Below are 25,456 nucleotides of genomic sequence, written 5' to 3'. Positions count from 1 at the left end.
AAACTACAGAGGCTGCCTGTCGAAGGTACAGTGGGAGTTTGTTAAACTACAGAGGCTGCCTGTCGAAGGTACAGTGGGAGTTTGTTAAACTACAGAGGCTGCCTGTCGAAGGTACAGTGGGAGTTTGTTAAACTACAGAGGCTGCCTGTCGAAGGTACAGTGGGAGTTTGTTAAACTACAGAGGCTGCCTGTCGAAGGTACGGTGGGAGTTTGTTAAACTACAGAGGCTGCCTGTCGAAGGTACGGTGGGAGTTTGTTAAACTACAGAGGCTGCCTGTCGAAGGTACGGTGGGAGTTTGTTAAACTACAGAGGCTGCCTGTCGAAGGTACAGTGGGAGTTTGTTAAACTACAGAGGCTGCCTGTCGAAGGTACGGTGGGAGTTTGTTAAACTACAGAGGCTGCCTGTCGAAGGTACAGTGGGAGTTTGTTAAACTACAGAGGCTGCCTGTCGAAGGTACGGTGGGAGTTTGTTAAACTACAGAGGCTGCCTGTCGAAGGTACAGTGGGAGTTTGTTAAACTACAGAGGCTGCCTGTCGAAGGTACGGTGGGAGTTTAATTCTGGGGGCCCTTGACATTAAATAGTTTGAGCACCACGCGGACACAGAGAAAACCGTCATGATTTAGAAGACATTTAGTAGAATCTGGTCTCAGGTCTAAATGATTCCATCCTGGGTTAGGGTCTCACATTCAGAGGGAAGAAGTGGCAGATCCTATCGAGTCCTAAAACAGCATCTGTGTCATTTTAGATCTTATCTAGTTATTACTAGCCTCGGTGTCCCTGCAGGCTAATGTAGTTCTCACCTCTCCACACCGACCAGGTCCGCTCGCACCACACTGGGCATGCTGGCCATTAGGGAGTGTATATATATATATATATATATATGTATATGTATATATATATGTATATGTATATTAGGGGTGTAGTTCTTACCTCTCCAGAGCGACCCCTCTCTGCCTTCACCACTGTAGGCATGCTGGCCAATAGGGAGTCCAGCTGGGTGTGACCCAGCTGGCTGTGAGGGATGTTCTCCCCGGTAAGCTCCTTGTACTCGGCCTGCAGACGACCCAGGGACACTCCGCCCTGCTGCCCCCTGTTGGCCTGGAGGACTGCCCCCAGCATGCGCTTCACCACCTCCACGTCAGCCATCTGAAGATGAACACGCAGAAAAAAGCAAGAAATGATCACACGGTGATATTTCACAGAGCAGATTGTGTGCACATCTCAAAGCCTTATGTTGAGGTTAGGTGATGATGTCAGGCCTCAAGGTACCAGGTGGATGTCAGGCCTCAAGGTACCAGGTGGATGTCAGGCCTCAAGGTACCAGGTGGATGTCAGGCCTCAAGGTACCAGGTGATGATGTCAGGCCTCAAGGTACCAGGTGGATGTCAGGCCTCAAGGTACCAGGTGGATGTCAGGCCTCAAGGTACCAGGTGGATGTCAGGCCTCAAGGTACCAGGTGATGATGTCAGGCCTCAAGGTACCAGGTGGATGTCAGGCCTCAAGGTACCAGGTGATGATGTCAGGCATCAAGGCAAATCATTTGCCTGATGGTGTTGACAGACAGACAGACAGACAGACAGACAGACAGACAGACAGACAGACGGGTATACTCACGCTATACTTGGTTTTGCACACCGTTGTCACACGCTGATAATAGCTGATCTACATGCTCACAATGCGCTGCAGCGCAATGCGCTGTGAGCTTGTAGATCTGTTATTCTATAGGCATGCGCAACCAAAGCTAAAAACTGCCATCTATTATCGTCTATAGAGGACATTTAGTTCTTACTTACATAAACATATGTCTGTCAAATACGACATTATACTGTATTGTAGAAATATAATTATACTCTGTTATTTTATGTAGTATTTTAATAATTGCACACATTTCAACAGGATCTACAGCGTTTGCATAATTATGTTCACATTAGGCCTGTACTGTACTGTACTGTACTGTACTGTACTGTGCTGTGCTGTGCTGTGCTGTGCTGTGCTGTGCTGTGCTGTGCTGTGCTGTGCTGTGCTGCAGGTGGATTGGAATTATACCTGTGAGACCCACTGCTTGCTTGTCTGGCAGTCACATTCTATCGCAGTATAGAACATATTATCTGTTGTCACATTCTATCACAGTATAGAACATATTATCTGTTGTCACATTCTATCACAGTATAGAACATATTATCTGTTGTCACATTCTATCACAGTATAGAACATATTATCTGTTGTCACATTCTATCACAGTATAGAACATATTATCTGTTGTCACATTCTATCACAGTATAGAACATATTATCTGTTGTCACATTCTATCACAGTATAGAACATATTATCTGTTGTCACATTCTATCACAGTATAGAACATATTATCTGTTGTCACATTCTATCACAGTATAGAACATATTATCTGTTGTCACATTCTATCACAGTATAGAACATATTATCTGTTGTCACATTCTATCACAGTATAGAACATATTATCTGTTGTCACATTCTATCACAGCATAGAACATATTATCTGTTGTCACATTCTATCACAGTATAGAACATATTATCTGTTGTCACATTCTATCACAGCATAGAACATAATTGTCACATTCTATCACAGTATAGTGTAGCATCACATCACATTTAATCACACACAACCTTTACCTTCTAAATAAATGAAACATTTAATCACACACAACCTTTACCTTCTAAAGAAATGAAACATTTAATCACACATAACCTTTACCTTCTAAAGAAATGAAACATTTAATCACACATAACCTTTACCTTCTAGAGAAATGAAACATTTAATCACACATAACCTTTACCTTCTAAAGAAATGAAACATTTAATCACACATAACCTTTACCTTCTAGAGAAATGAAACATTTAATCACACATAACCGTTATCTTCTAAATAAATGAAACATTTAATCACACACAACCTTTACCTTCTAAAGAAATGAAACATTTAATCACACACAACCTTTACCTTCTAAAGAAATGAAACATTTAATCACACACAACCTTTACCTTCTAAAGAAATGAAACATTTAATCACACACATTTAGGTTTCCCTTCTGAAGAAATGAAAGAAAAAGTATGAACTTCAACTTCAACTCTTGTATAAGCACTACTGGTGAGTGACAACCCAGGAGACTATAGAATCTATACTGTAGTTTTTATTCATGAATCATATTCTTTATTCTATTCTATGGTCAGCAGAGAGACAACCCAGGAGACTAGAATCTACCGGTAGACTATAGAATCATGTCACTATAGTTTAATAGAGACTAGAATCTACACTAGAATAGTTTTTGCACACTAAAGCTCTTTAAGGACAATTCAAATCCAGTCAACCATATCAGTCCACTTGTTGCACACCCCTCTCTCTCTCTCTCTCTCTCTCTCTCTCTCTCTCTCTCTCTCTCTCTCTCTCTCTCTCTCTCTCTCTCTCTCTCTCTCTCTCTCTCTCTCTCTCTCTCTCTCTCTCTCTCTCTCTCTCTCTCTCTCTCTCTCTCTCTCTCATATAGTAGTGACGTAATGCGTCACAGTGCCACACCATTCCACAGCCTTCATGCGATCTCTATCCCGGATAGAGACTATTCCGTTCCGTGCCGTGCCTGTCTGAGTCTATACTGCCTCCATGTGATCATCTGATCCGTGCCGTGCCTGTCTAGTCTTGTCTAGTCTTCGGACTCAGAGAGAGTTTGAATAAAGTTGTCCTCCTTAATGCGAAGAATGTTAACAAATAAAATACACTTTGTTTATGTTTAGTTGACTTCAATAAAGCGACGCTCGTGGCTCCCATTAGGGCAGAATGGGAGAGACGTGCGTCTATTATGAAGTCAACCGTTTTAGTTCCGTACTGCTGTCAGCAGCGACGCGACGGAACATTATCCCACAGAGACACAGACACAGACAGAGACACAGACAGACACAGAGACACAGACACAGAGACACAGACGGAGACACAGAGACACAGACAGAGACACAGAGACACAGACACAGAGACAGCCTAACCCTAAAGTCAACAGGTTTCCGTACTGCAGCCCAGCGGGACATTATCCAGACACAGACAGACAAACAGCTATAATCAAATAAGAAAGAAACTTCAACGATGGACAAAATAAAGACTTTAGAATCAAATAGAATAAAAAATACGCGTTAAAGCTACCTTGGTACGGTTGTTTTGTCACTTCTTCTAGTAGCAGTAGTGAGCAGAGCAGAGCCCCAGTAGCCTACAGGACCGTCCCGTCCTGTCCCGTCCCAGTGACTCCGTCCTCAGTGACTCCTGTCCTGTCGCTGCTCCGTGTCGCCTGTCGCCTGCTGCTGTCAGCAAGCCGGCCGGTAGCGTCGATGGGTCCCGGTTTCTATTGATTCGGTCCCGGTTTCTATTGATCGGTCCCGGTAGCCTCGGTCCCAGACTCTATAGACTCCCAGCCTCACTGTACTGTGTGGCCGGCCGGGCGTCCCATCCGCCTCTTCCTCATTGGTCCCTGGCTAATTATGAGGCGCAGGCGCTGCGACATTATGCACATATAGTTTATAGGACTATAGGAGTGGCTCTCTCTTTAAACTTTACATTCGCTATATTGTGCTGGTTGTTGTTGTTGTTGACGCAAACTCAGGATGCAGGAGAAGTGGGAACTAAAAAAGAAATATTGGTAAAATGGTCTGCAGTCTAACCTATAATGTAAAGTTTAAATTATTTGAACAAATGTATACCCCATAATGACAGGCTTAGGAGAAATATAGAAATATATATAGCTACCGGTATCTTAATGTAAATATGTAATAATTATGTAAAAAGTTCAAGCACATTCAAAATCATGTACACAAACTATAGGATATATATAATGCCTACATTAGGTTACATTTCTTCAGACAATTTTCCCTTTTATCTTTTTTTTTAAACATTTTGAAATAAATGCAATATAATTAAACCAAAGGGTCCATTTGGTTCTATCTGTACCCTCTGAGCCTGGTATAAAGCCCTGTAAGGAGGACCCTGGTGGTCCCCGGACCCCCGCATTGATGTGCGGTGTCAAACACTGTGTTTCAAAGTTGGCCACTAGAGGTCACTATAGACCCAGTCAAAAGATGATTAGCCTGGTTTAAGTATACTTTTCATATTAGGCTCCCTATATATATATATATATATATATATATATATATATGTATGTATGTATGTATGTATATATATATATGTGTATATTTATATTTTAATATAATATTAAATTAAAATATAAAAGCTAAAAGCTAAAGACAAAGCATAGTTATTTAGTTATAGTTAGTTATAGTCTATAGCATAGACAGACACACTTAACAAGTCCCAATATGTATTTATGAACAGTTCAGTGTGTTCTGCATGTGAACCTTTGTGTATAAAATAAGTAGTTGTGTTAATGTATATATTGTTGAATGTGAGACAAGTGTTGCGTCTGCATTTCTGTCATGAGTTATACTAGTTTTATTATGTTATTATTTTATTATGTTATTGTTATTATGTTATTTTGTTATTATGTTATTTTGTTATTATGTTATTATTGTTATTATGTTATTATTGTTATTATGTTATTATGTTATTACATAGGGGCGACTGTGGCTCAGGAGGTAGAGCAAAGAGCAGGTCTTCCAATGATTTAAATATTTATTAACAGTTTGCAGAATTACAGTACATTTCAAGCACAAACTCAATACAAAGACTGTTAACTGTGAGTGGACGACCCAATTAAGCATTACACTTGTTTACAACAGGGTCCACCTTGTTAAATTCATCAAAACATTTAGAGACGTACAAATAGACACTTCTATTATTCTATATAGTCAAAGAACAGAACAGGAATTCATCATAAAGGAGGTAAAAAGGGGAAAATAAACATATATAGTGAGGGGGAAAGGGGTGGGCGGTACTAAGCTATATACTTCAGGAGTTTAGGCTTTATACTTTGGTCTGTAAACAGAGATTTTGACACTTGCTTTGGGAAACGGCACCAAATAAGTCTAGCTGCTCATAGTTCCAACACGGACCCAAATAAGGGGAGCACCGCACTGGACCGGAAGTTGAGTCGAACACGGAAGTGGTTCGTTGAACTCCGTTGTTATTGTCCTCCGTGTGAGGTTTAAGTTTAATCGGAGACTTTAAAGATTAAACTTTACTTTAAGCTTCCAGATCAACCGGGAAGCATTCGTACTCTCCTACAAACTTCACTCTGTCTGTCGGTAAGATTAAGAACAATGTTACTGTTATTTAAACATTGAAACAACTCGTCTCAGATATAAACTCTGCTATAATGTGTTATCATTTAGCAGCAGTTATTATCCTGCTCATTAACATTCAGGACGGGAAGCGCTTCAGTGTTTTATTTAGCATCATGTTATACTTTAGCTATTGGAAAATAGCAGAGCTACAAGCTCCGAGTGCCGCGCTGTGAGCTTGTAGCTCTGCTATTTTTGACAAATCTTGAAGATGTGGCGCAAATCTTTGAGAGGGATTGATTGATTGAAATATTTATTAACAGTTTGCAGAATTACAGTACATTTGCATAAACTCAATACAAAGACTGTTAACTGTGAGTGGACGACCCAGTTAAGCATTACACTTGTTTACAACAGGGTCCCCATTGTTCAATTCATCAAAACGTTTTTAACTCAAATCTTTGCTTCTGGGGGTCCCTGGAACAACATAGTATGAGATGGGGGGTCCCTGGAACAACATAGTATCAGATGGGGGGTCCCTGGAACAACATAGTATCAGATGGGGGGTCCCTGGAACAACATAGTATCAGATGGGGGGTCCCTGGAACAACATAGTATCAGATGGGGGGTCCCTGGAACAACATCGTATCAGATGGGGGGTCCCTGGAACAACATAATATCAGATGGGGGGTCCCTGGAACAACATAGTATCAGATGAGGGGTCCCTGGAACAACATAATATCAGATGGGGGGTCCCTGGAACAACATAGTATCAGATGGGGGGTCCCTGGATCAACATAATATCAGATGGGGGGTCCCTGGCACAACATAATATCAGATGGGGGGTCCCTGGAACAACATAATATCAGATGGGGGGTCCCTGGAACAACATAATATCAGATGGGGGGTCCCTGGAACAACATAATATCAGATGGGGGTCCCTGGAACAACATAATATCAGATGGGGGGTCCCTGGCACAACATAATATCAGATGGGGGGTCCCTGGAACAACATAATATCAGATGGGGGGTCCCTGGAACAACATAATATCAGATGGGGGGGGTGTACAAGTGTATATAGTGGAGTGTTTTAACTTGGCTCAAGGTTATACATTGGACATGGTTTAATATAAATGATTGTGTTTACCTTGTGGGGTGAGCTGTTACATTGGACATGGTTTAATATAAATGATTGTGTTTACCTTGTGGGGTGAGCTGTTACATTGGACATGGTTTAATATAAATGATTGTGTTTACCTTGTGGGGTGAGCTGTTACATTGGACATGGTTTAATATAAATGATTGTGTTTACCTTGTGGGGTGAGCTGTTACATTGGACATGGTTTACTGCTATATAAATGATTGTGTTTACCTTGTGGGGTGAGCTGTTACATTGGACATGGTTTACTGCTATATAAATGATTGTGTTTACCTTGTAGGGTGAGCTGTTACATTGGACATGGTTTACTGCTATATAAATGATTGTGTTTACCTTGTGGGGTGAGTTGTTACATTGGACATGGTTTACTGCTATATAAATGATTGTGTTTACCTTGTGGGGTGAGCTGTTACATTGGACATGGTTTAATATAAATGATTGTGTTTACCTTGTAGGGTGAGCTGTTACATTGGACATGGTTTACTGCTATATAAATGATTGTGTTTACCTTGTGGGGTGAGCTGTTACATTGGACATGGTTTACTGCTATATAAATGATTGTGTTTACCTTGTAGGGTGAGCTGTTACATTGGACATGGTTTACTGCTATATAAATGATTGTGTTTACCTTGTGGGGTGAGCTGTTACATTGGACATGGTTTACTGCTATATAAATGATTGTGTTTACCTTGTAGGGTGAGCTGTTACATTGGACATGGTTTAATATAAATGATTGTGTTTACCTTGTGGGGTGAGCTGTTACATTGGACATGGTTTAATATAAATGATTGTGTTTACCTTGTAGGGTGAGCTGTTACATTGGACATGGTTTACTGCTATATAAATGATTGTGTTTACCTTGTGGGGTGAGCTGTTACATTGGACATGGTTTAATATAAATGATTGTGTTTACCTTGTGGGGTGAGCTGTTACATTGGACATGGTTTAATATAAATGATTGTGTTTACCTTGTGGGGTGAGCTGTTACATTGGACATGGTTTACTGCTATATAAATGATTGTGTTTACCTTGTAGGGTGAGCTGTTACATTGGACATGGTTTAATATAAATGATTGTGTTTACCTTGTAGGGTGAGCTGTTACATTGGACATGGTTTACTGCTATATAAATGATTGTGTTTACCTTGTGGGGTGAGCTGTTACATTGGACATGGTTTAATATAAATGATTGTGTTTACCTTGTAGGGTGAGCTGTTACATTGGACGTGGTTTAATATAAATGATTGTGTTTACCTTGTGGGGTGAGCTGTTACATTGGACATGGTTTAATATAAATGATTGTGTTTACCTTGTGGGGTGAGCTGTTACATTGGACATGGTTTAATATAAATGATTGTGTTTACCTTGTAGGGTGAGCTGTTACATTGGACATGGTTTACTGCTATATAAATGATTGTGTTTACCTTGTAGGGTGAGCTGTTACATTGGACATGGTTTAATATAAATGATTGTGTTTACCTTGTGGGGTGAGCTGTTACATTGGACATGGTTTAATATAAATGATTGTGTTTACCTTGTGGGGTGAGCTGTTACATTGGACATGGTTTAATATAAATGATTGTGTTTACCTTGTGGGGTGAGCTGTTACATTGGACATGGTTTAATATAAATGATTGTGTTTACCTTGTGGGGTGAGCTGTTACATTGGACATGGTTTAATATAAATGATTGTGTTTACCTTGTAGGGTGAGCTGTTACATTGGACATGGTTTACTGCTATATAAATGATTGTGTTTACCTTGTGGGGTGAGCTGTTACATTGGACATGGTTTACTGCTATATAAATGATTGTGTTTACCTTGTGGGGTGAGCTGTTACATTGGACATGGTTTACTGCTATATAAATGATTGTGTTTACCTTGTGGGGTGAGCTGTAAGCTGTTACATTGTGAGACTATAGGTTCTATACCAGGGGTGGAGGGGTGGGCAACTTTGACGATAGACAGGGCCATTATATTTCCATACCCACTCCAGAGGGCCACATAGCATGCATGTCATAGCAGAAACAGCCGATCTACAAGTTCAAAACGAGTGTTTTGAACTTGTAGATCGGCTATTTTTGCTATATTTGAATTGAAATCCTGATTATTTTTTTGTTGCTATTTTTGAATTGGAATCCTGAAAAGTAACATTTGTATTTATTTTCAAATGCATTTAGTTATAGTTATCTTAACTTTATTAACTAAATACAAATACATTGGGCATAAAAAAGACAACAACAAACATTTTAATACTAGTAATTAGCTGAAATCAATAATAATAATTTATTTAATAATAATAATATTGCGATATTAACCTGAGGGCCGCATTAAGTGATGGTGGGGGCCGCATGTGGCCCCTGGGCCGCCAGTTGCCCATGTATGTTCTATATCTATACACAGCAGCATTCTACTCTCCATAGACTCCTCAATGTGAGATTGTAGCTTCTATACACAGCAGCATTCTACTCCATAGACTCCTCAATGTGAGACTGTAGCTTCACAGCAGCATTCTACTCTCCATAGACTACTCAATGTCAGACTGTAGCTTCTATACACAGCAGCATTCTACTCCATAGACTCCTCAATGTGAGACTGTAGCTTCTATACACAGCAGCATTCTACTCTCCATAGACTCCTCAATGTGAGACTGTAGCTTCTATACACAGCAGCATTCTACTCTCCATAGACTCCTCAATGTGAGACTGTAGCTTCTATACACAGCAGCATTCTACTCTCCATAGACTCCTCAATGTGAGACTGTAGCGTCTATACACAGCAGCATTCTACTCCATAGACTCCTCAATGTGAGACTGTAGCTTCACAGCAGTCATTCCACTGAGCTCTACAGACCAGCGCTCCTCAGAAACCATAACGTCCTGTGTCTTAGTCCTGCCACTACGTTAAGACATATAAATGAAATGTAAAGAGCAAACAATATTTTTATAAGTTAAAATGCAATGTAATATAACTTTTAAGACTAAGAAAAGACTGAATATACAACACCGTCATACAGTTTGGACAAGAATAAATAAGTTTCATGGCGAGGCTTCCCTTTTGAAGCATCCTTTGTTACATAGATGTGATGCATCTTTAAGATCCTCCCTGTTTTTGGGGTGAATTATTTTCTCTTCTCTCAGAAGCAGAGATTGGTGTCGAGAAAAGACTTATAGTTTAGCTAAACTGAATTGTATTTTAGGAAGTAGTTTTATCTGAACTGAATTGGCCACAATGGCATTAAACAGAAGACACTCCTACACCCCTCGGGTGAGTAAACTGGACAACACAATAATATTTCATTTCATATGCTTATGCTTATTTGGATGCCAGTGTTTAAAAGTGAATAGATATTCACGACAGACTCACCGAGGCTTTGGAACTCTGATGAAGAGAGAAGATGTCATGAATCTTCAGCTAACCCTAAACGATGTTTTAGAAATACAAAACAAATAGAATGTAATATTCCTTCCTTTCCATTTATAATTCTAGAATAGACGAGCTTTCGCTGCTTTTTCCAAGAGGTTAATTTCACATGCTTCCTGCAGAATTAGCACCGTTTGAATTCAGCTTGAAGAAGTATTGCCAATAAAGTCTTAAAGGAGAATTCCATACTAAAAGGCTTTCTTACCTTTCTTTGTAGTTGTTACGTCCCCATCAAAGAGGTCCAGGTGTTATTTTGTGCAAAAGCTCCTTATTGGCTATTTCCCCTACCATAAGCCCTAAATGAATTGCATTTAATTGAATGGGATGTATGGGGTGTTGTGCTAATTCGCTTATTTCCATCGAAATAAGTAGTAAAGTGTGCCGCTTGGGTTATTATTTACATTATGAAGAGAGGATATATACAAAAAATTATAATTTTGAGCGATGGAAATAAGCGAATTAGCACAACACCCCATAGCCCCATTCAATTCAATGCAATTCATTTAGGGCTTATGGTAGGGGAAATAGCCAATAAGGAGCTTTTGCACAAAATAACACCTGGACCTCTTTGATGGGGACGTAACGACTACAAAGAAAGGTAAGAAAGCCTTTTAGTATGGAATTCTCCTTTAAGTCCTGTATTATTGCTTCTATCAGGGAGTGGAAGGTAGCTTTATTGTGCCCTTTTGGACTAACGGCATGTCTAATGTGTCTGTGTGATAATGTCCCATGTAGCCTCTGGCCCTCAACACAGCCATGTAGCCGTGGCTGCTTGAGGGGAGTTCAGTAGTCATGCTCCACGCAGCCCTCAATGAGCTGCTCTGTATGAGACGGCTTGTTTATTAACCCATTCTGACCTGAGATCAGATTCTAAAAATGTCTTCTACATCTACTGTACAGTCGATTTTTCAAAAATAGCAGACCTACAAGCTCGTAGTGGCGCGCTATGAGCTTGTAGATCTACACAACTGGCCAAGAGGCAGAAACTAAATTACACTTCATGTCAGATTACACAACATACTAATACATCCAGGAAACTAATACAATATAATATATACAACACAACATACTAATACATCCAGGAAACTAATACAATATATACAACACAACATACTAATACATCCAGGAAACTAATATATAATATACAACACATAAATAGGAATAAAGGCACATTTTCCGATAATTATGATGTTTCTGGATTCCTCCGTACATTAATATTAATATTGTGTACAATCTCTTCAGGAGTAGATAATGGGAAGTTAACTCGTTCAACCAATGAGGGAGAATTTACACTTTTTCAACAAATTATGCATTTTTTCTTGTCTTAATGTGAGTCCCTGTATGTCTCTTTAATGTGTTTATTGATTGTCTCTCTACCCCTCTCTGTCTCTCTCTCCTCAGCTGATCAGCCCTGTGTTTATTGATAGTCTCTCTACCCCTCTCTCTCTCTCCTCAGCTGATCAGCCCTGTGTTTATTGATAGTCTCTCTACCCCTCTCTCTCTCTCCTCAGCTGATCAGCCCTGTGGTCCACAAGATGAGTGGGGATGGCGGTAAGCCTGCAAAGGTAAGCTGCTGATTGATTGTATTTATGCAGGGATGGTCTTTTAGAGATGAGTCCCAGGATGCAGGGATGGTCTTTTAGAAATGAGTCCCAGGATGCAGGGATGGTCTTTTAGAAATGAGTCCCAGGATGCAGGGATGGTCTTTTAGAGATGAGTCCCAGGATGCAGGGATGGTCTTTTAGAGATGAGTCCCAGGATGCAGGGATGGTCTTTTAGAGATGAGTCTCAGGATGCAGGGATGGTCTTTTAGAAATGAGTCTCAGGATGCAGGGATGGTCTTTTAGAAATGAGTCCCAGGATGCAGGGATGGTCTTTTAGAAATTAGTCCCAGGATGCAGGGATGGTCCTTTAGAGATGAGTCCCAGGATGCAGGGATGGTCCTTTAGAGATGAGTCCCAGGATGCAGGGATGGTCTTTTAGAAATGAGTCCCAGGATGCAGGGATGGTCTTTTAGAGATGAGTCCCAGGATGCAGGGATGGTCTTTTAGAGATGAGTCCCAGGATGCAGGGATGGTCTTTTAGAAATGAGTCCCAGGATGCAGGGATGGTCTTTTAGAAATGAGTCCCAGGATGCAGGGATGGTCTTTTAGAAATGAGTCCCACTTCAACCACGTTAGGAGTCATATTATTTGGGCATTTTTTTACAAATTGCAGCATTTAACTCCCATTTCATTTTATATGGTCATAATGTGGTTATATTCATGTAGAAAACGGAAGAAGAAATGATTATTATAACTAAAGCTAGCTAAATAAACTAGAATACAAAACAGTACAGTTTACTGTAGTTTACAGTAGTGGATGCAGAGGTCGTTGTCTTATTGCTTCCCTTAACTATATATAAACAGTGCAGTTTACTGTAGACTAAATCTACAGTTGCTTTAGTCGACAAAAATGTATTTTGGCCGGCATTGACTGTTTTTACACTTGCTGAAAATAGCAGATCTACAAGCCCACAGCGTGTTGCAGCGCGACGCGCTGTGAGCTTGTAGATCTCCAGCATGCAACCAAGTTAGGGCTGACCCAAAAAAATCGATTAATCGACGTTCAATCGATACGCACAGGAATCGATTTTTGAATCGAATAGTCATTAAAAAAAAAGCGGACGCTTTTGTTCCGCGAGACGGCCCCATTTGGTCCGCGAGCCATGCTTGCGCCTCGCAGCACCTCGCAACGCCTCCTCTTTCCCCGTGTTAACAACAAGGAAGTCAACTGAACAAGTGCAGCTGCAGTCCCAGGAGCCAGGAAAAATAAATCGAAAGTGTGGTTGCATTTTAAAATACCCTATTTGAATAAAGGTTGTAGGCTACACAAGTGAAAATGACCGCTGGGAAAATCCCTAATTGAGAGTGTAGGCAAGCGCACCACAGCTCAGTGGACATTAAATATAGGCTACCATGTTTGATAAGTCATATAAAAACATTACTTACACCCAAATGAAAATATAAACTTCACAGATTATAGATCACTTGGAATTATAACAATCTGTTGAGTATTGCCTGAATAATGCCACTATAAAATCCCAACTTTTATCGATGCGCCATTGCGCTGAGAACCTTGTGGAGCCTGGCGGCGTACATTATACTTGTGAGGACCTGCTGGGATTCACATGGAAAATTCAAAGATCTGCAATCTCATGCGCTGCATTGTGCATATTGGCTGAGAGTATAATGGCACGAATGAAACTAGGCCTATAGATTTATTTTGGCGATGCAGAGAATTGATTTTGCCGTTGCCAGCGATTATCTTTTTTTTTTCTTGTCTGAAGACTGACCTGTTCCATCACTGTGAACTCCCATGCAGCAGAGCAGCTCCTACAGACCCAGACCAAAACACCTTTTCTCTTTGGCATTTAATTGCACCTGATCGTATTATTGTAATTAGGTAGCCTATACTATTTGCCTGTGTTTTTTCTTTTAATTATGCTTTTGATAAAAGTTGGGATTTCACTAGTGGCATTATTCAGGCAATACTCAACAGATTGTTATAATTCCAAGTGATCTATAATCTGTGAAGTTTATATATATTTTCCCATACACACACTCTTTTTATTATTTATTATTAACTTTATGATCAATCAAATCAACCGTGGTTGATTTTATTTCTGACAAGTGTCTTGAAGAGTTCATTCATGTTACCGTTCGTTTACAATTGACAGAGGAGTTTGGATTATATATATTTTTATTTGATGGAGAGGTAAAGCCTGTTTCAGGCGCTGTTTAATTGTTAAATAAAAGACCAATCCAATATGCGCTCCTCTCTATCTTCTGCAGCTATATCGCTGTTTTATTTTAAGCCAAATTAATTGTGCGTCAGCGTCACTGCTCGTCTCGCGCCCCCCCCCCACCCAGTTTATAAGATGCCCCACAACTTTTGTAAAAAGCCTGAGGGAATGATATCTATTATACTATTAATATACTTATATACTGTTAGGGTTATCTAACTAACTATTAACCTAACAATGAGGGGATGATATCTTTCTTATATATAATATACTATTAATACACTGTTATCCAACTAACTAACCCTAACAATGATATCTTTCTTAAGTTTCTTATATATATATTTTACTATAATATACTGTTGAGGCCTATTCATAGTCTGGATTTTCGGTGGTGAGCTGACCACCGCTCCGGTGGTGAGGTGACCACCGCTCCGGTGGTGAGGTGACCACCGCTCCGGTGGTGAGCTGACCAAAAACAGAGAGAAAGGGCTGGAGTGGTGGCGGTGGTTTGCTCTTCACCGCGGCTCAGTGACGTCATGTTGTAGTTCGGTGGTCACCTAGAATAGATAGAACAGCGTCATGTTTAACCCATTCTGGAACGGGAACCCCATTTGGGGTTTTAAGCATTGTGTTACACTTTAGCTATTGAAAAATAGCAGATCTACAAGCTGCTGCACTACGAGCTTGTAGATCTGCTATTTTTGAAAGATGGTGAAAATGTCTCTCAAATCATTGAATATATATTCTTTCAGAGTGAACGTTTTTAACTTGTGTCTTTGCTTCTGGGGGGGGGGGGTCTCTCCTCCTATGTGGGCTCTACGGTGGAGGTGATATTAACTCGTCTCTCTCCCCTATAGGTGGGCTCTACGGTGGAGGTGATATTAACTGGTCTCTCTCCCCTATAGGTGGGCTCTACGGTGGAGGTGATATTAACTGGTCTCCCTCCCCTGTAGGTGGGCTCTACGGTGGAGGTGATATTAACTGGTCTCTCTCCCCTGTAGGTGGGCTCTACGGTGGAGGTGATATTAACTGGTCTCTCTCCCCTATAGGTGGGCTCTACGGTGGAGGTGATATTAACTGGTCTCTCTCCCCTGTAGGTGGGCTCTACGGTGGAGGTGATATTAACTTGTAGGCTCTACGGTGGAGGTGATATTAACTGGTCTCTCTCCCCTGTAGGTGGGCTCTACGGTGGAGGTGATAGGGAAGGGTCACCGCGGTACCGTGGCGTTCGTTGGCGCCACCCTGTTCGCCACGGGGAAGTGGGTCGGCGTGATCCTGGACGGTCCAGAGGGCAAGAACGACGGCACGGTCCAGGGGAAGAAATACTTCAGCTGCCCCGAGAACCACGGGATCTTCGTCCGCCAGAGCCAGGTAACCATGACAACCACACACCAGAGCCAGGTAACCATGACAACCACACACCAGAGCCAGGTAACCATGACAACCACACACGGATTAACCCATTCTGACCTGAGATCAGATTAAAAAAATGTCAGTCGTTCTAACCCTAGCCCAAAAATAGCAGACCTACAAGCTCGTAGCGCGCCACTCGGTGGCGTGCTACGAGCTTGTGGATCTGCTATTTTTCAATAGCTAAAGCATAACATGATGCTAACACCAAAATGGGTTCCCGTTCAGAATGGGTTAAAACTCTCAGTCGCCACAACTGGTTTCACTCATTGGGGATTCCACAGCAGTCACTATGTCGTCATGTTTCTTTGAAAAGGTCTCTCTCTACCCCTAGATAATATTTCAACGTGAAAGCAGTTCCCAAGTGGTAGCTTAGTTGCAGTTATCAGCCTTCAAAGACACCAACAATATAGATTCACAGAATGAAAAATCGCCTAACAGTTTTTTGAATAAACCCTCACTGTAACCAATGAACATCATCATAATCATCACTGTCATATCAATATCAATTTTTCAGTATTCATCTTCATCATTATCATCACATAATCAATCAGTTTCACTTCAGGTTTGTAGCTTGCACATTTCTGTGCACTTTAATTTATTGGCAAGGCAGGAGCAATCTGAAAGCTTGCAGGTCCGTACACACTTGCCATATATGGAGCGTGTCTTGAGTGTACAGGGTTTCATTAGGTCAGACCAGTAAGACGCGGGAAGCGAACGCAGCTCGTACATATTTGGGTTTTGGACGTATAGCTGCTTTGGGGACTCCTTATGTGGTTATGGCTGAGTCATGGTGACGTAATCACTCAGCTCCATATATGGGCACAGAAGCGGGACAGACAGACACACAGACAGACATGATCTGCTAGGTCTCATAGTAAGTGCTCACTGCGTTCGCAATCAGAACGGGTCAGCTCCATATATGGAGATCTAAGGGTGCCAGCAGGGGCGGGGCAGTGTCTTGAGTCTACAGGGTTTTGAAGCTCCATCTATGTAGATCTAGGTGATGATCCAGTCTTCTCCATGTATGGCTATCCAGGGTTTGATGAGGGCAGTGTCGTGATCTTCATATATGTGAGACGGCCATATATGGATCGTGTCACAAGGCGTGACGGAATGATGGCCATATATGGTGGTGTGATGTCACGAGGAGAAACAAAACACTACATTCCACATAATCTTTGGCCTTTTGTTGGCAGGCGAAAAACATTCAGTGGTAGCATTCTGGTTCTGATCAACAGAACCAACGTCATATAGTCCTCTTCTGGTTATCAACAGAACCAACGTCATATAGTCCTTTCTGGTTGGACAGCATTTTGAGTATGACCTTTGCTCTCTCTTCCGAATTATATTATATTATTATTATTATTATTACTTCTCTTAGCATCACTCGGCTCCATATATGGGCACAAAGTGGCCATGCCCATACATGGGCATTTACTGATAACGTCAGAGATCTCCATATTTGGGCATAAAGGGCCAAAGGCCTGGCAGATACAGAGATCTCCATATTTGGGCATAAAGGGCCAAAGGCCTGGCAGATACAGAGATCTCCATATTTGGGCATAAAGGGCCAAAGGCCTGGCAGATACAGATCTCCATATTTGGGCATAAAGGGCCAAAGGCCTGGCAGATACAGAGATCTCCATATTTGGGCATAAAGGGCCAAAGGCCTGACAGATACAGAGATCTCCATATTTGGGCATAAAGGGCCAAAGGCCTGGCAGATACAGAGATCTCCATATTTGGGCATAAAGGGCCAAAGGCCTGACAGATACAGAGATCTCCATATTTGGGCATAAAGAGCCAAAGGCCTGGCAGATACAGAGATCTCCATATTTGGGCATAAAGGGCCAAAGGCCTGACAGATACAGAGATCTCCATATTTGGGCATAAAGGGCCAAAGGCCTGACAGATACAGAGATCTCCATATTTGGGCATAAAGAGCCAAAGGCCTGGCAGATACAGAGATCTCCATATTTGGGCATAAAGGGCCAAAGGCCTGACAGATACAGAGATCTCCATATTTGGGCATAAAGGGACAAGGCCTGGCAGATACAGAGATCTCCATATTTGGGCATATCGTCACGCCCATATATTGTCATTGATTTTAACAACAGAAAGACAACATGTTTTAATCCTGGCACGTTTAGGTTTATTCACCACTCTTAACATTAATAATATCTTGTATATATATATTATAAATTATATTAATCCATTTTGGACGGGAACCCCTTTTGGTGTTTTAAACATGTTATAATTTAGCTATTGAAAAATAGCAGATCTACAAGCTCATAGCACGCACCGAGTGGCACGCTACGTGCTTCTAGGTCTGCTATTTTTTTGAAAAATCATAAATATTTATTTCAGAAAACTGGAGGATTTAGAGGATTTAGTTAAATGCATTAGTCTCATGGACCCCCATTTTGTTATTCCAACTAATGGATAACAATAAATCCGGCGAGAAGATGCCAATTAATAGATTAGAATTAATTCTATCTATTTTTTTAATGATAATTTAGAAATAACCCAGCCGGAGACCAAATACCGTGCTGTCTTTACCTTTAAAAATGAGTGAGTAGCCCTTTAAATTTAAAATGAGTGAGTAGCCCTTTAAATTTTAAATGAGTGAGTAGCCCTTTAAATTTTAAACTACAGTCACTGTACCATAAAAAAAAGTAGAAAGACCATAAAAAATATTTGGAGGCAGATGAAATATAGTTCTGAGAAAAGTTTCAGGTTTTAAGGTTTTTTTTAGTAGGTATAAAGTCAATTTACATAGAGAATGTGCTACATGGTTCAGAGGTAACCCTAACCCCATTTAATTCTTTTTTGACTTTTTGTAAATTTGTATTTATTTTTTATTTTTTTAGTAAACCTTTTTTTAGCAAATTTCTGGGGTTTAACATTGAGCCCCAGGAGCGCTGCAGCCTGACTGGCTGTCCTCCTCCTCCTCCACCTCCCTGGAGTCGTTGCGTGTCCTGCAGCTTCTGAAGCAGCACTTCATCTTGCAGATCAGGTACAGCAACTCGATGACGTTGAGGAACACGGAGAAACAGGCCACACCCACCATGTACCTGATGGTCCAGGTCTTCTCTGTGGGACGGGGCATGAAGCAATGCACGGATACCGGCCCACAGTGATGAGCAGTGTCCTTCTCTGCATTGCATTTGTACATGAAATCCACCTTGAACAAGTCGAGGTAGGACCCGTCCTGACCAGTCACACTCCGGTACAGACGGTATTGTCCATAGATGGAGGCTGCCTCGATGAAGATCTTCAGCAGTAGTGTGATCACATAAGTGAACAGGAGCTTCCCTTTGGTCTTCACTTGGCCGTTCTTCTCACTGCGGGTGACGTGTGTCACGTGACCCAGGTAGATCAGGGTGGGAAACGCCACAAAGAGGAGCTGCAGCGTCCAGATGCGGACGGGGTTGATGGGGAAGGCATCACCATAACATCGATCTCTGCAATAGGGCAATTTTGTCATATCTAAAGAGGAAGCCAAAATGATATTAGTTTGTAATGAGCAGTGAAATTTTGCCCCGTCACCAAACACGTCGCCAGCAAAAAAATACAGCACCATGATGCGTAACAGGAAGAGGACGGTCAAGCCGATGGTCCCGATGAAGTTGGTGTGAGCCTGGGCGTTGTCCAGTAACCTGGACACGAAGCCCAATTCTCTCTGCATGATCCTAGATGGCATGGCACAAGAACTTCTGCTGGAAGTGACCAAATAGTAATAAGCGATGAGAAGAGACGATATATATTTAATGAATGAATATGTAGAGTTAACCTGACTTTATATGGCCTCCCTTTTGCCTCTGACATCACATGATGTCACGCTGAGTCATGCATGTCCAAATATGGAGTCTTTGTTGTCTGACATCACAAGTAACCATGGTGATCTGCAGTAATGTAAACAATGTTGACATTAGATCGCCATGGTTACCCAATGTTGACATTAGATCGCCATGGTTACCCAAGAGGTCAGAGTGATCCAGGCCTCCATATTTGGACCAGACTTTCTACTTGTCACAATCACTGATATCGGGCATCTCCATATATGGGTATAACGAGGACAAGTTTTGACAAATACAGAGATCTCCATATATGGGAATAATATCAGTCTGTTTTATTAAAATTTTTAGGAGTTAAAGTCTTATGAAAGAATATATATTCAAAGATTTGTGCCGCATTTTCACGATAAAAAAAAGCTATGAGCTTGTGGATCTGCTATTTTTCAATAGCTAAAGTATAACATAATGCTTAGTTAAAACACCAAAAGGGGTTCCCGCCCATGTATGGGTTAAAGATGGAGTGCCACAAATCTTTTACAATTTAGGCATTTATCAGACGCTCTTAATCCAGAGCGACTTACATTAAGCAAGAACAAAAAAAGCATCACATAAAAAGCATTTATCATGAAACATGCATAAGCTAAGAAAGTAACAGTGGAATATATATATAATGAAACTATACATATATACTATACTATGCTATACATATGTACTATGACGTGCTATGACTACATACAATGCAATTATAGTGCTGTCTACATAACATGGTATAAGTCTATATCAAATCCGATTGATTTTATAAAATATTTAAGCGTATGGCAACTTGGCAAGTTAACTGGTGGTTAGTAGCTCGTTTGGTGCTCAAACCAGAGGGAAACCAGCGGTAGAAAGGCAAGCAAGCAAGTCTCCCACCGTCCACTGTTCTCTACTGTAGGCTACTGCCTGCAGTGCAGTGCAGGACTGCGGGGCAGCTAGCTACACGCTGCTCTGTCCTCGTACACACATGATCTGTTCTGTCTGTGTTTCATGGCCGCCTCAGGCTCAATGCTTTTCCAATGGAAGTCACGTGGTTTGACACGTGTGTACGAGGCCTCTGAGTCTGAAATGCCAGTGCGATGCGACCCCGTCTCCAGTCCTCCTCCTGTCACAAGTGAATCGCCTAGCGCAGCCCTCTTCATAATAAATACATACATGTATACACAATCACATTATTGCTATTTTTATTATAATAACCCTTTTTTTTTTTAAGAACAAAATCGCGGAAAATCACCGAGCCCGAGGCTCGGCCCGGCCCGACTAATTAGCATAATTTCTGGGGACCGGCCCGAAAACGTCGGGCCTGGTCGGGTTCGGACAGAGTTTGAGAACTTTACTACATATTACACCCACACCTCATCCCTTTTCTGTTCAAATAAATCCATGGTATCCAGGCCTTGCTGTGAACTTTTACTCTTTTATGGTTTTAGGCTGTTTTATTAATGTCCATTTTTAAATCCATTTTACCATTGTGTTTTAGAGTATGGTTTTGGACCATGGTTTAGGTATGCGTTCTGGTCTAACTTGGACTCATAGTCCCCAGTGAATAGGCAGGTTGCCCTTCACTGGTAACCCTATTTTGGAATTCTTTTTAAATATATGAAGGTATTGTGGGCTGGGATTTTACAAAAAAGCCCCCCTTTTAAATACATACATACATACATAGTATACATACATACATACATACATCTCAGAAGTTTAAGCAGTTTTTAAGGACCCACTTTTAGGCCAGTGCAACAGAGCATGCTTTTGCCTTTTTTTAAACCCTACCCATTTTAACCAAATACATACATACATAGTTCATGGTACAATTTTTTGGTATCCTACCCACACTGTGCAAATATATCAAGAGACCTAATAAGACCCATTTTCTGAATGTCTCCAGGTTTTCTTCAGAATATTTATGCGACGAGTCGACACTGATTTACTACGACACTAGATTAGGAGTCCAACTAGTACTAGTGGTTCTGATTTACTACGACACTAGATTAGGAGTCCAACTAGTACTAGTGGTTCTGATTTACTACGACACTAGATTAGGAGTCCAACTATACTAAAAGGCTTTCTTACCTTTCTTTGTAGTTGTTACGTCCCCACCAGAGAGGTCCAGGTGTTATTTTGTGCAAAAGCTCCTTATTGGCTATTTCCCCCTGCTAATTCGCTTAATTCCATCACTCAATTTTATTTATTTTTTGTATACCGGTATATCCTCTCTTCATAATGTAAATAATATCCCAAGCGGCACACTTTACTACTTATTTCGATGGAAATAAGCGAATTACACACCCCATAGCCCCATTCAATTCAAAATCAGCTCCATATATGGGCACAGAGGGGCCATGCCCATACATGAGCATTTACTGATAACATCCGATATCTCCATATTTGGGCATAAAGGGACAAGGCCTGGCAGATACAGATCTCCATATTTGGGCATAAAGGGCCAAAGGCCTGACCGATACAGAGATCTCCATATTTGGGCATAGAAGTCACAAGGCCGATACAGAATACACAAGGACAGATACAGAATTATCCATATATATGGGCGTAAAAGGGACAAAGCCTGTCAGATGCAGATAGATATATCCATATTTGGGCATATCGTCATGCCCATATGATGTCATTGATTTAACAGAGAGACAAAATAGGCCAGGCCAGGTTTATTCACCACGATTAACATATACATTAACAATAGTATGGACCCACATTTTGTTATTACAACTTTTGTTTTTTCACTTTCAGATTATTATTCTTTTGTACAATGGAGAGCGAATAGAATAGAGTAACTATTCTCAGGCTGCTTTGCGGCCTGAGAATCTGCATGTTGTTGATTCATTGTCCAGCTGTGTCCAACGGCTAGGGAGGCTAGTAGCAGATTGTTTAGAGGAGGTGGATTGTCTGTATTGACGTAGACGTTATGTTTAGAGGAGACGTTGTGTTTAGAGGAGGTGGATTGTCTGTATTGTAGACGTTAGCAGGTCAGGTCAGCCTGTCGATGGTGAATCAGTTTTTCGGGGGTTGTGGCACTGAGCCCTGACATGACATTAATAGGATAAGAGGAACAACGCTGTGTAAACAGGCAGTAGACTAAGGGGTAAAATGATGATATGGGAGAATAAGGTGAGAATATGAATGACACGGCCTGGCCCAAAGTTCAGGAGGATATGGGACATCGGCCACTGGGCATTAGTTTGTAAACAGATAAGACATTATTATCTAACAACTTATTTTATTTATTCATTTTTCATTTGTTTAGAGAAGTTGAACTTTCTGTATTGTCGTAGACGTTGTCGGGTCAGAGTGTCTGATGATTAAGAGCTATTTCTTCGGGGGTTGCGGCGCTGGGAGTTTGGTTCTTTTGGTAAGAGAGGTCAGAGCTGCTGCTGCTCCGTCATCTTCATCCAGACCTCCAGAGCTGCTCCGTCCCGGCAGGTTCTCCATCTCAACGAGGACATTGTTGTCCTGCAACATGGCGCTGTTGTAGCTGGGAGCGTTGCAGCCTGACTGGCTGTCCTCCACCTCCTCCTCCACCTCCCTGGAGTCGTTGCGTCTCCTGCAGATCCTGAAGCAGCACTTCATCTTGCAGATCAGGTACAGCATCTCGATGACGTTGAGGAACACGGAGAAACAGGCCACACCCGCCATGTACCTGATGGTCCAGGTCTTCTCTGTGGGACGGGGCATGTAGCACTCTGTGTCATCTCGACATAGATGGGTACGGTCATTCTCTGCATTGCACATGTAAATGTAATCCACCTTGAACAAGTCGAGGTAGGACCCGTCCTGACCAGGTACGGGTACTCTCCGGTACAGACGGTACTGTCCATAGATAGAGGCCGCCTCGATGAGGATCTTCAGCAGTAGTGTGCTCACATAAGTGAACAGGAGCTTCCCTTTGATCTTCACGTGGCCGTTCTTGTCCGTGTACCTGATTCTTTTCAGCTTCCTGCCTCTACGAGGCGCGGGGCTTTCCAGCTGGTCCCTGAGCTTCTTCTCACTGCGGGTGACGTGCGTCACTTGACCCAGGAAGATCAGGGTGGGAACCGCCACAAAGATGAGCTGCATCGTCCAGAAGCGGACGGGTGAGATGGGGAAGGCCTCATCGTAACATTGCTTTGTGCACGCGGGCGTTTCTTTTCTCATGCAGCGAAATTGTTTCTCGTCATCAAACACGTCGTCGGCTGCAAAATACAGCACCATGATGCGTAACAGGAAGAGGACGGTCAAGCCGATGGTCCCGATGAAGTTGGTGTGAGTGTCGGCGTTGTCCAGTAACCTGGACAGGTAGACCCATTCTCTCATGATCCTAGATGGCACAAGAACTTCTGCTGGAAGTGACCAAATAAATCTCAACAGGTCTAACTGTAAGAAGCGATGAGAAGAGACGATATATATTTAATGAATGAATATGTAGAGTTAACCTGACTTTATATGGCCTCTGACATCACATGATGTCACGCTGAGTCATGCATGTCCAAATATGGAGTCTTTGTTGTCTGACATCACAAGTAACCATGGTGATCTGCAGTAATGTAAACAATGTTGACATTACATCGCCATGGTTACCCAATGTTGACATTACATCGCCATGGTTACCCAATGTTGACATTAGATCACCATGGTTACCCAATGTTGACATTACATCGCCATAATGGTTACCCAATGTTGACATTACATCGCCATGGTTACCCAATGTTGACATTACATCGCCATGGTTACCCAATGTTGACATTAGATCACCATGGTTACCCAATGTTGACATTACATCGCCATGGTTACCCAATGTTGACATTACATCGCCATGGTTACCCAATGTTGACATTACATCGCCATGGTTACCCAAGAGGTCAGAGTGATCCAGGACTCCATATTTGGACATGACTTTCTGCTAGGCAATCACAGGTGAAGAGATCTCCATATTTGGGCATATTGATATCAGGGATCTCCATATTTGGACATAGTTAAGATCTTTATTGTCACTGTATGAGACATTCAGTGCTTCCATAACACAAACCCATCAGTATCAACAGAGAGAAAAAACAGGACAAAGAAAGAAACACTGATGGGGCTAAAACGTCATGGAATAAAACTGTTAGTCCGTCACACTCTATATTAGGCATCTCCATATATGGGCATTAACAGGCTGACAAATACAGAGACCTCTATATATGGGCATAATATCTGTTTTATTGACACTCCATACAAGTACAGAATGGAACGTTTACGAATGTATATGTACCTAACAAATAACATTTTTCAAGGCCATACCCTGTAAGTTGAGACTCATGTAAATTGAGAAAGCCCGGAGGGGCGAAACATTGTATTAGGTTGAAATAAAAAAGTGCGGACATTCCACTTTTTTCTTCATTTAACAAATAACATCCCATAGCTGGGTGTACGAATATATATATGTAGTTAGGAAAAATTGAGTTAATCCAAGGTGTGTGTGTGTGTGTGTGTGTGTGTGTGTGTGTGTAGATTCAGCTAGTGGAGGACTCCACTGCCTCAACACCTGAACCCCCTGATGTTGCTGCTGTCCCCTCCAAGCTGCCCAAGCTGAGAGGTAAGACCTGCACTACGAGCCTCGTTTACCTCCAGCAGCTGTTAGAGGACGCCTAGATAGAGACGCCTGGACTGGAGGTGTCTTCCTGTCGCTT

The 25,456-nt window shown here is 41.6% G+C and overlaps 2 protein-coding genes across 4 annotated transcripts in view; one reads left to right on the top strand and one right to left on the bottom strand.

Annotated features, from left to right (window-relative positions):
- tdrd7b (tudor domain containing 7 b) overlaps window positions 1-4,373 on the bottom strand; it is a 32,504-nt gene extending 28,131 nt beyond the window's left edge. For both annotated transcript variants that reach the window (XM_080781248.1, XM_080781249.1), the window contains exons 1-2: window positions 4,166-4,373; window positions 934-1,149 (exon numbers count right to left, since the gene is read on the bottom strand). In XM_080781248.1, coding sequence (XP_080637374.1) covers window positions 934-1,149 — 216 coding nt within the window. In that variant the 5' untranslated portion in view covers window positions 4,166-4,373. The remainder of the gene's footprint in view (window positions 1-933; window positions 1,150-4,165) is intronic.
- Window positions 4,374-6,073: 1,700 nt separating this feature from the next.
- The window catches only part of LOC308331700 (dynactin subunit 1-like), a 61,924-nt gene continuing 42,541 nt past the window's right edge, over window positions 6,074-25,456 (top strand). For both annotated transcript variants that reach the window (XM_080787192.1, XM_080787191.1), the window contains exons 1-4: window positions 6,074-6,213; window positions 12,281-12,334; window positions 15,730-15,924; window positions 25,278-25,362. In XM_080787192.1, coding sequence (XP_080643318.1) covers window positions 12,305-12,334; window positions 15,730-15,924; window positions 25,278-25,362 — 310 coding nt within the window. In that variant the 5' untranslated portion in view covers window positions 6,074-6,213; window positions 12,281-12,304. The remainder of the gene's footprint in view (window positions 6,214-12,280; window positions 12,335-15,729; window positions 15,925-25,277; window positions 25,363-25,456) is intronic.

The sequence above is a fragment of the Protomyctophum bolini genome (genome assembly GCF_963924005.1).
Source record: "Protomyctophum bolini genome assembly, chromosome: 2".
Classification (NCBI taxonomy): domain Eukaryota; kingdom Metazoa; phylum Chordata; class Actinopteri; order Myctophiformes; family Myctophidae; genus Protomyctophum; species Protomyctophum bolini.
Note: the sequence above shows the minus strand (reverse complement) of the source record. Positions and strands in the feature narration are given on the sequence as shown.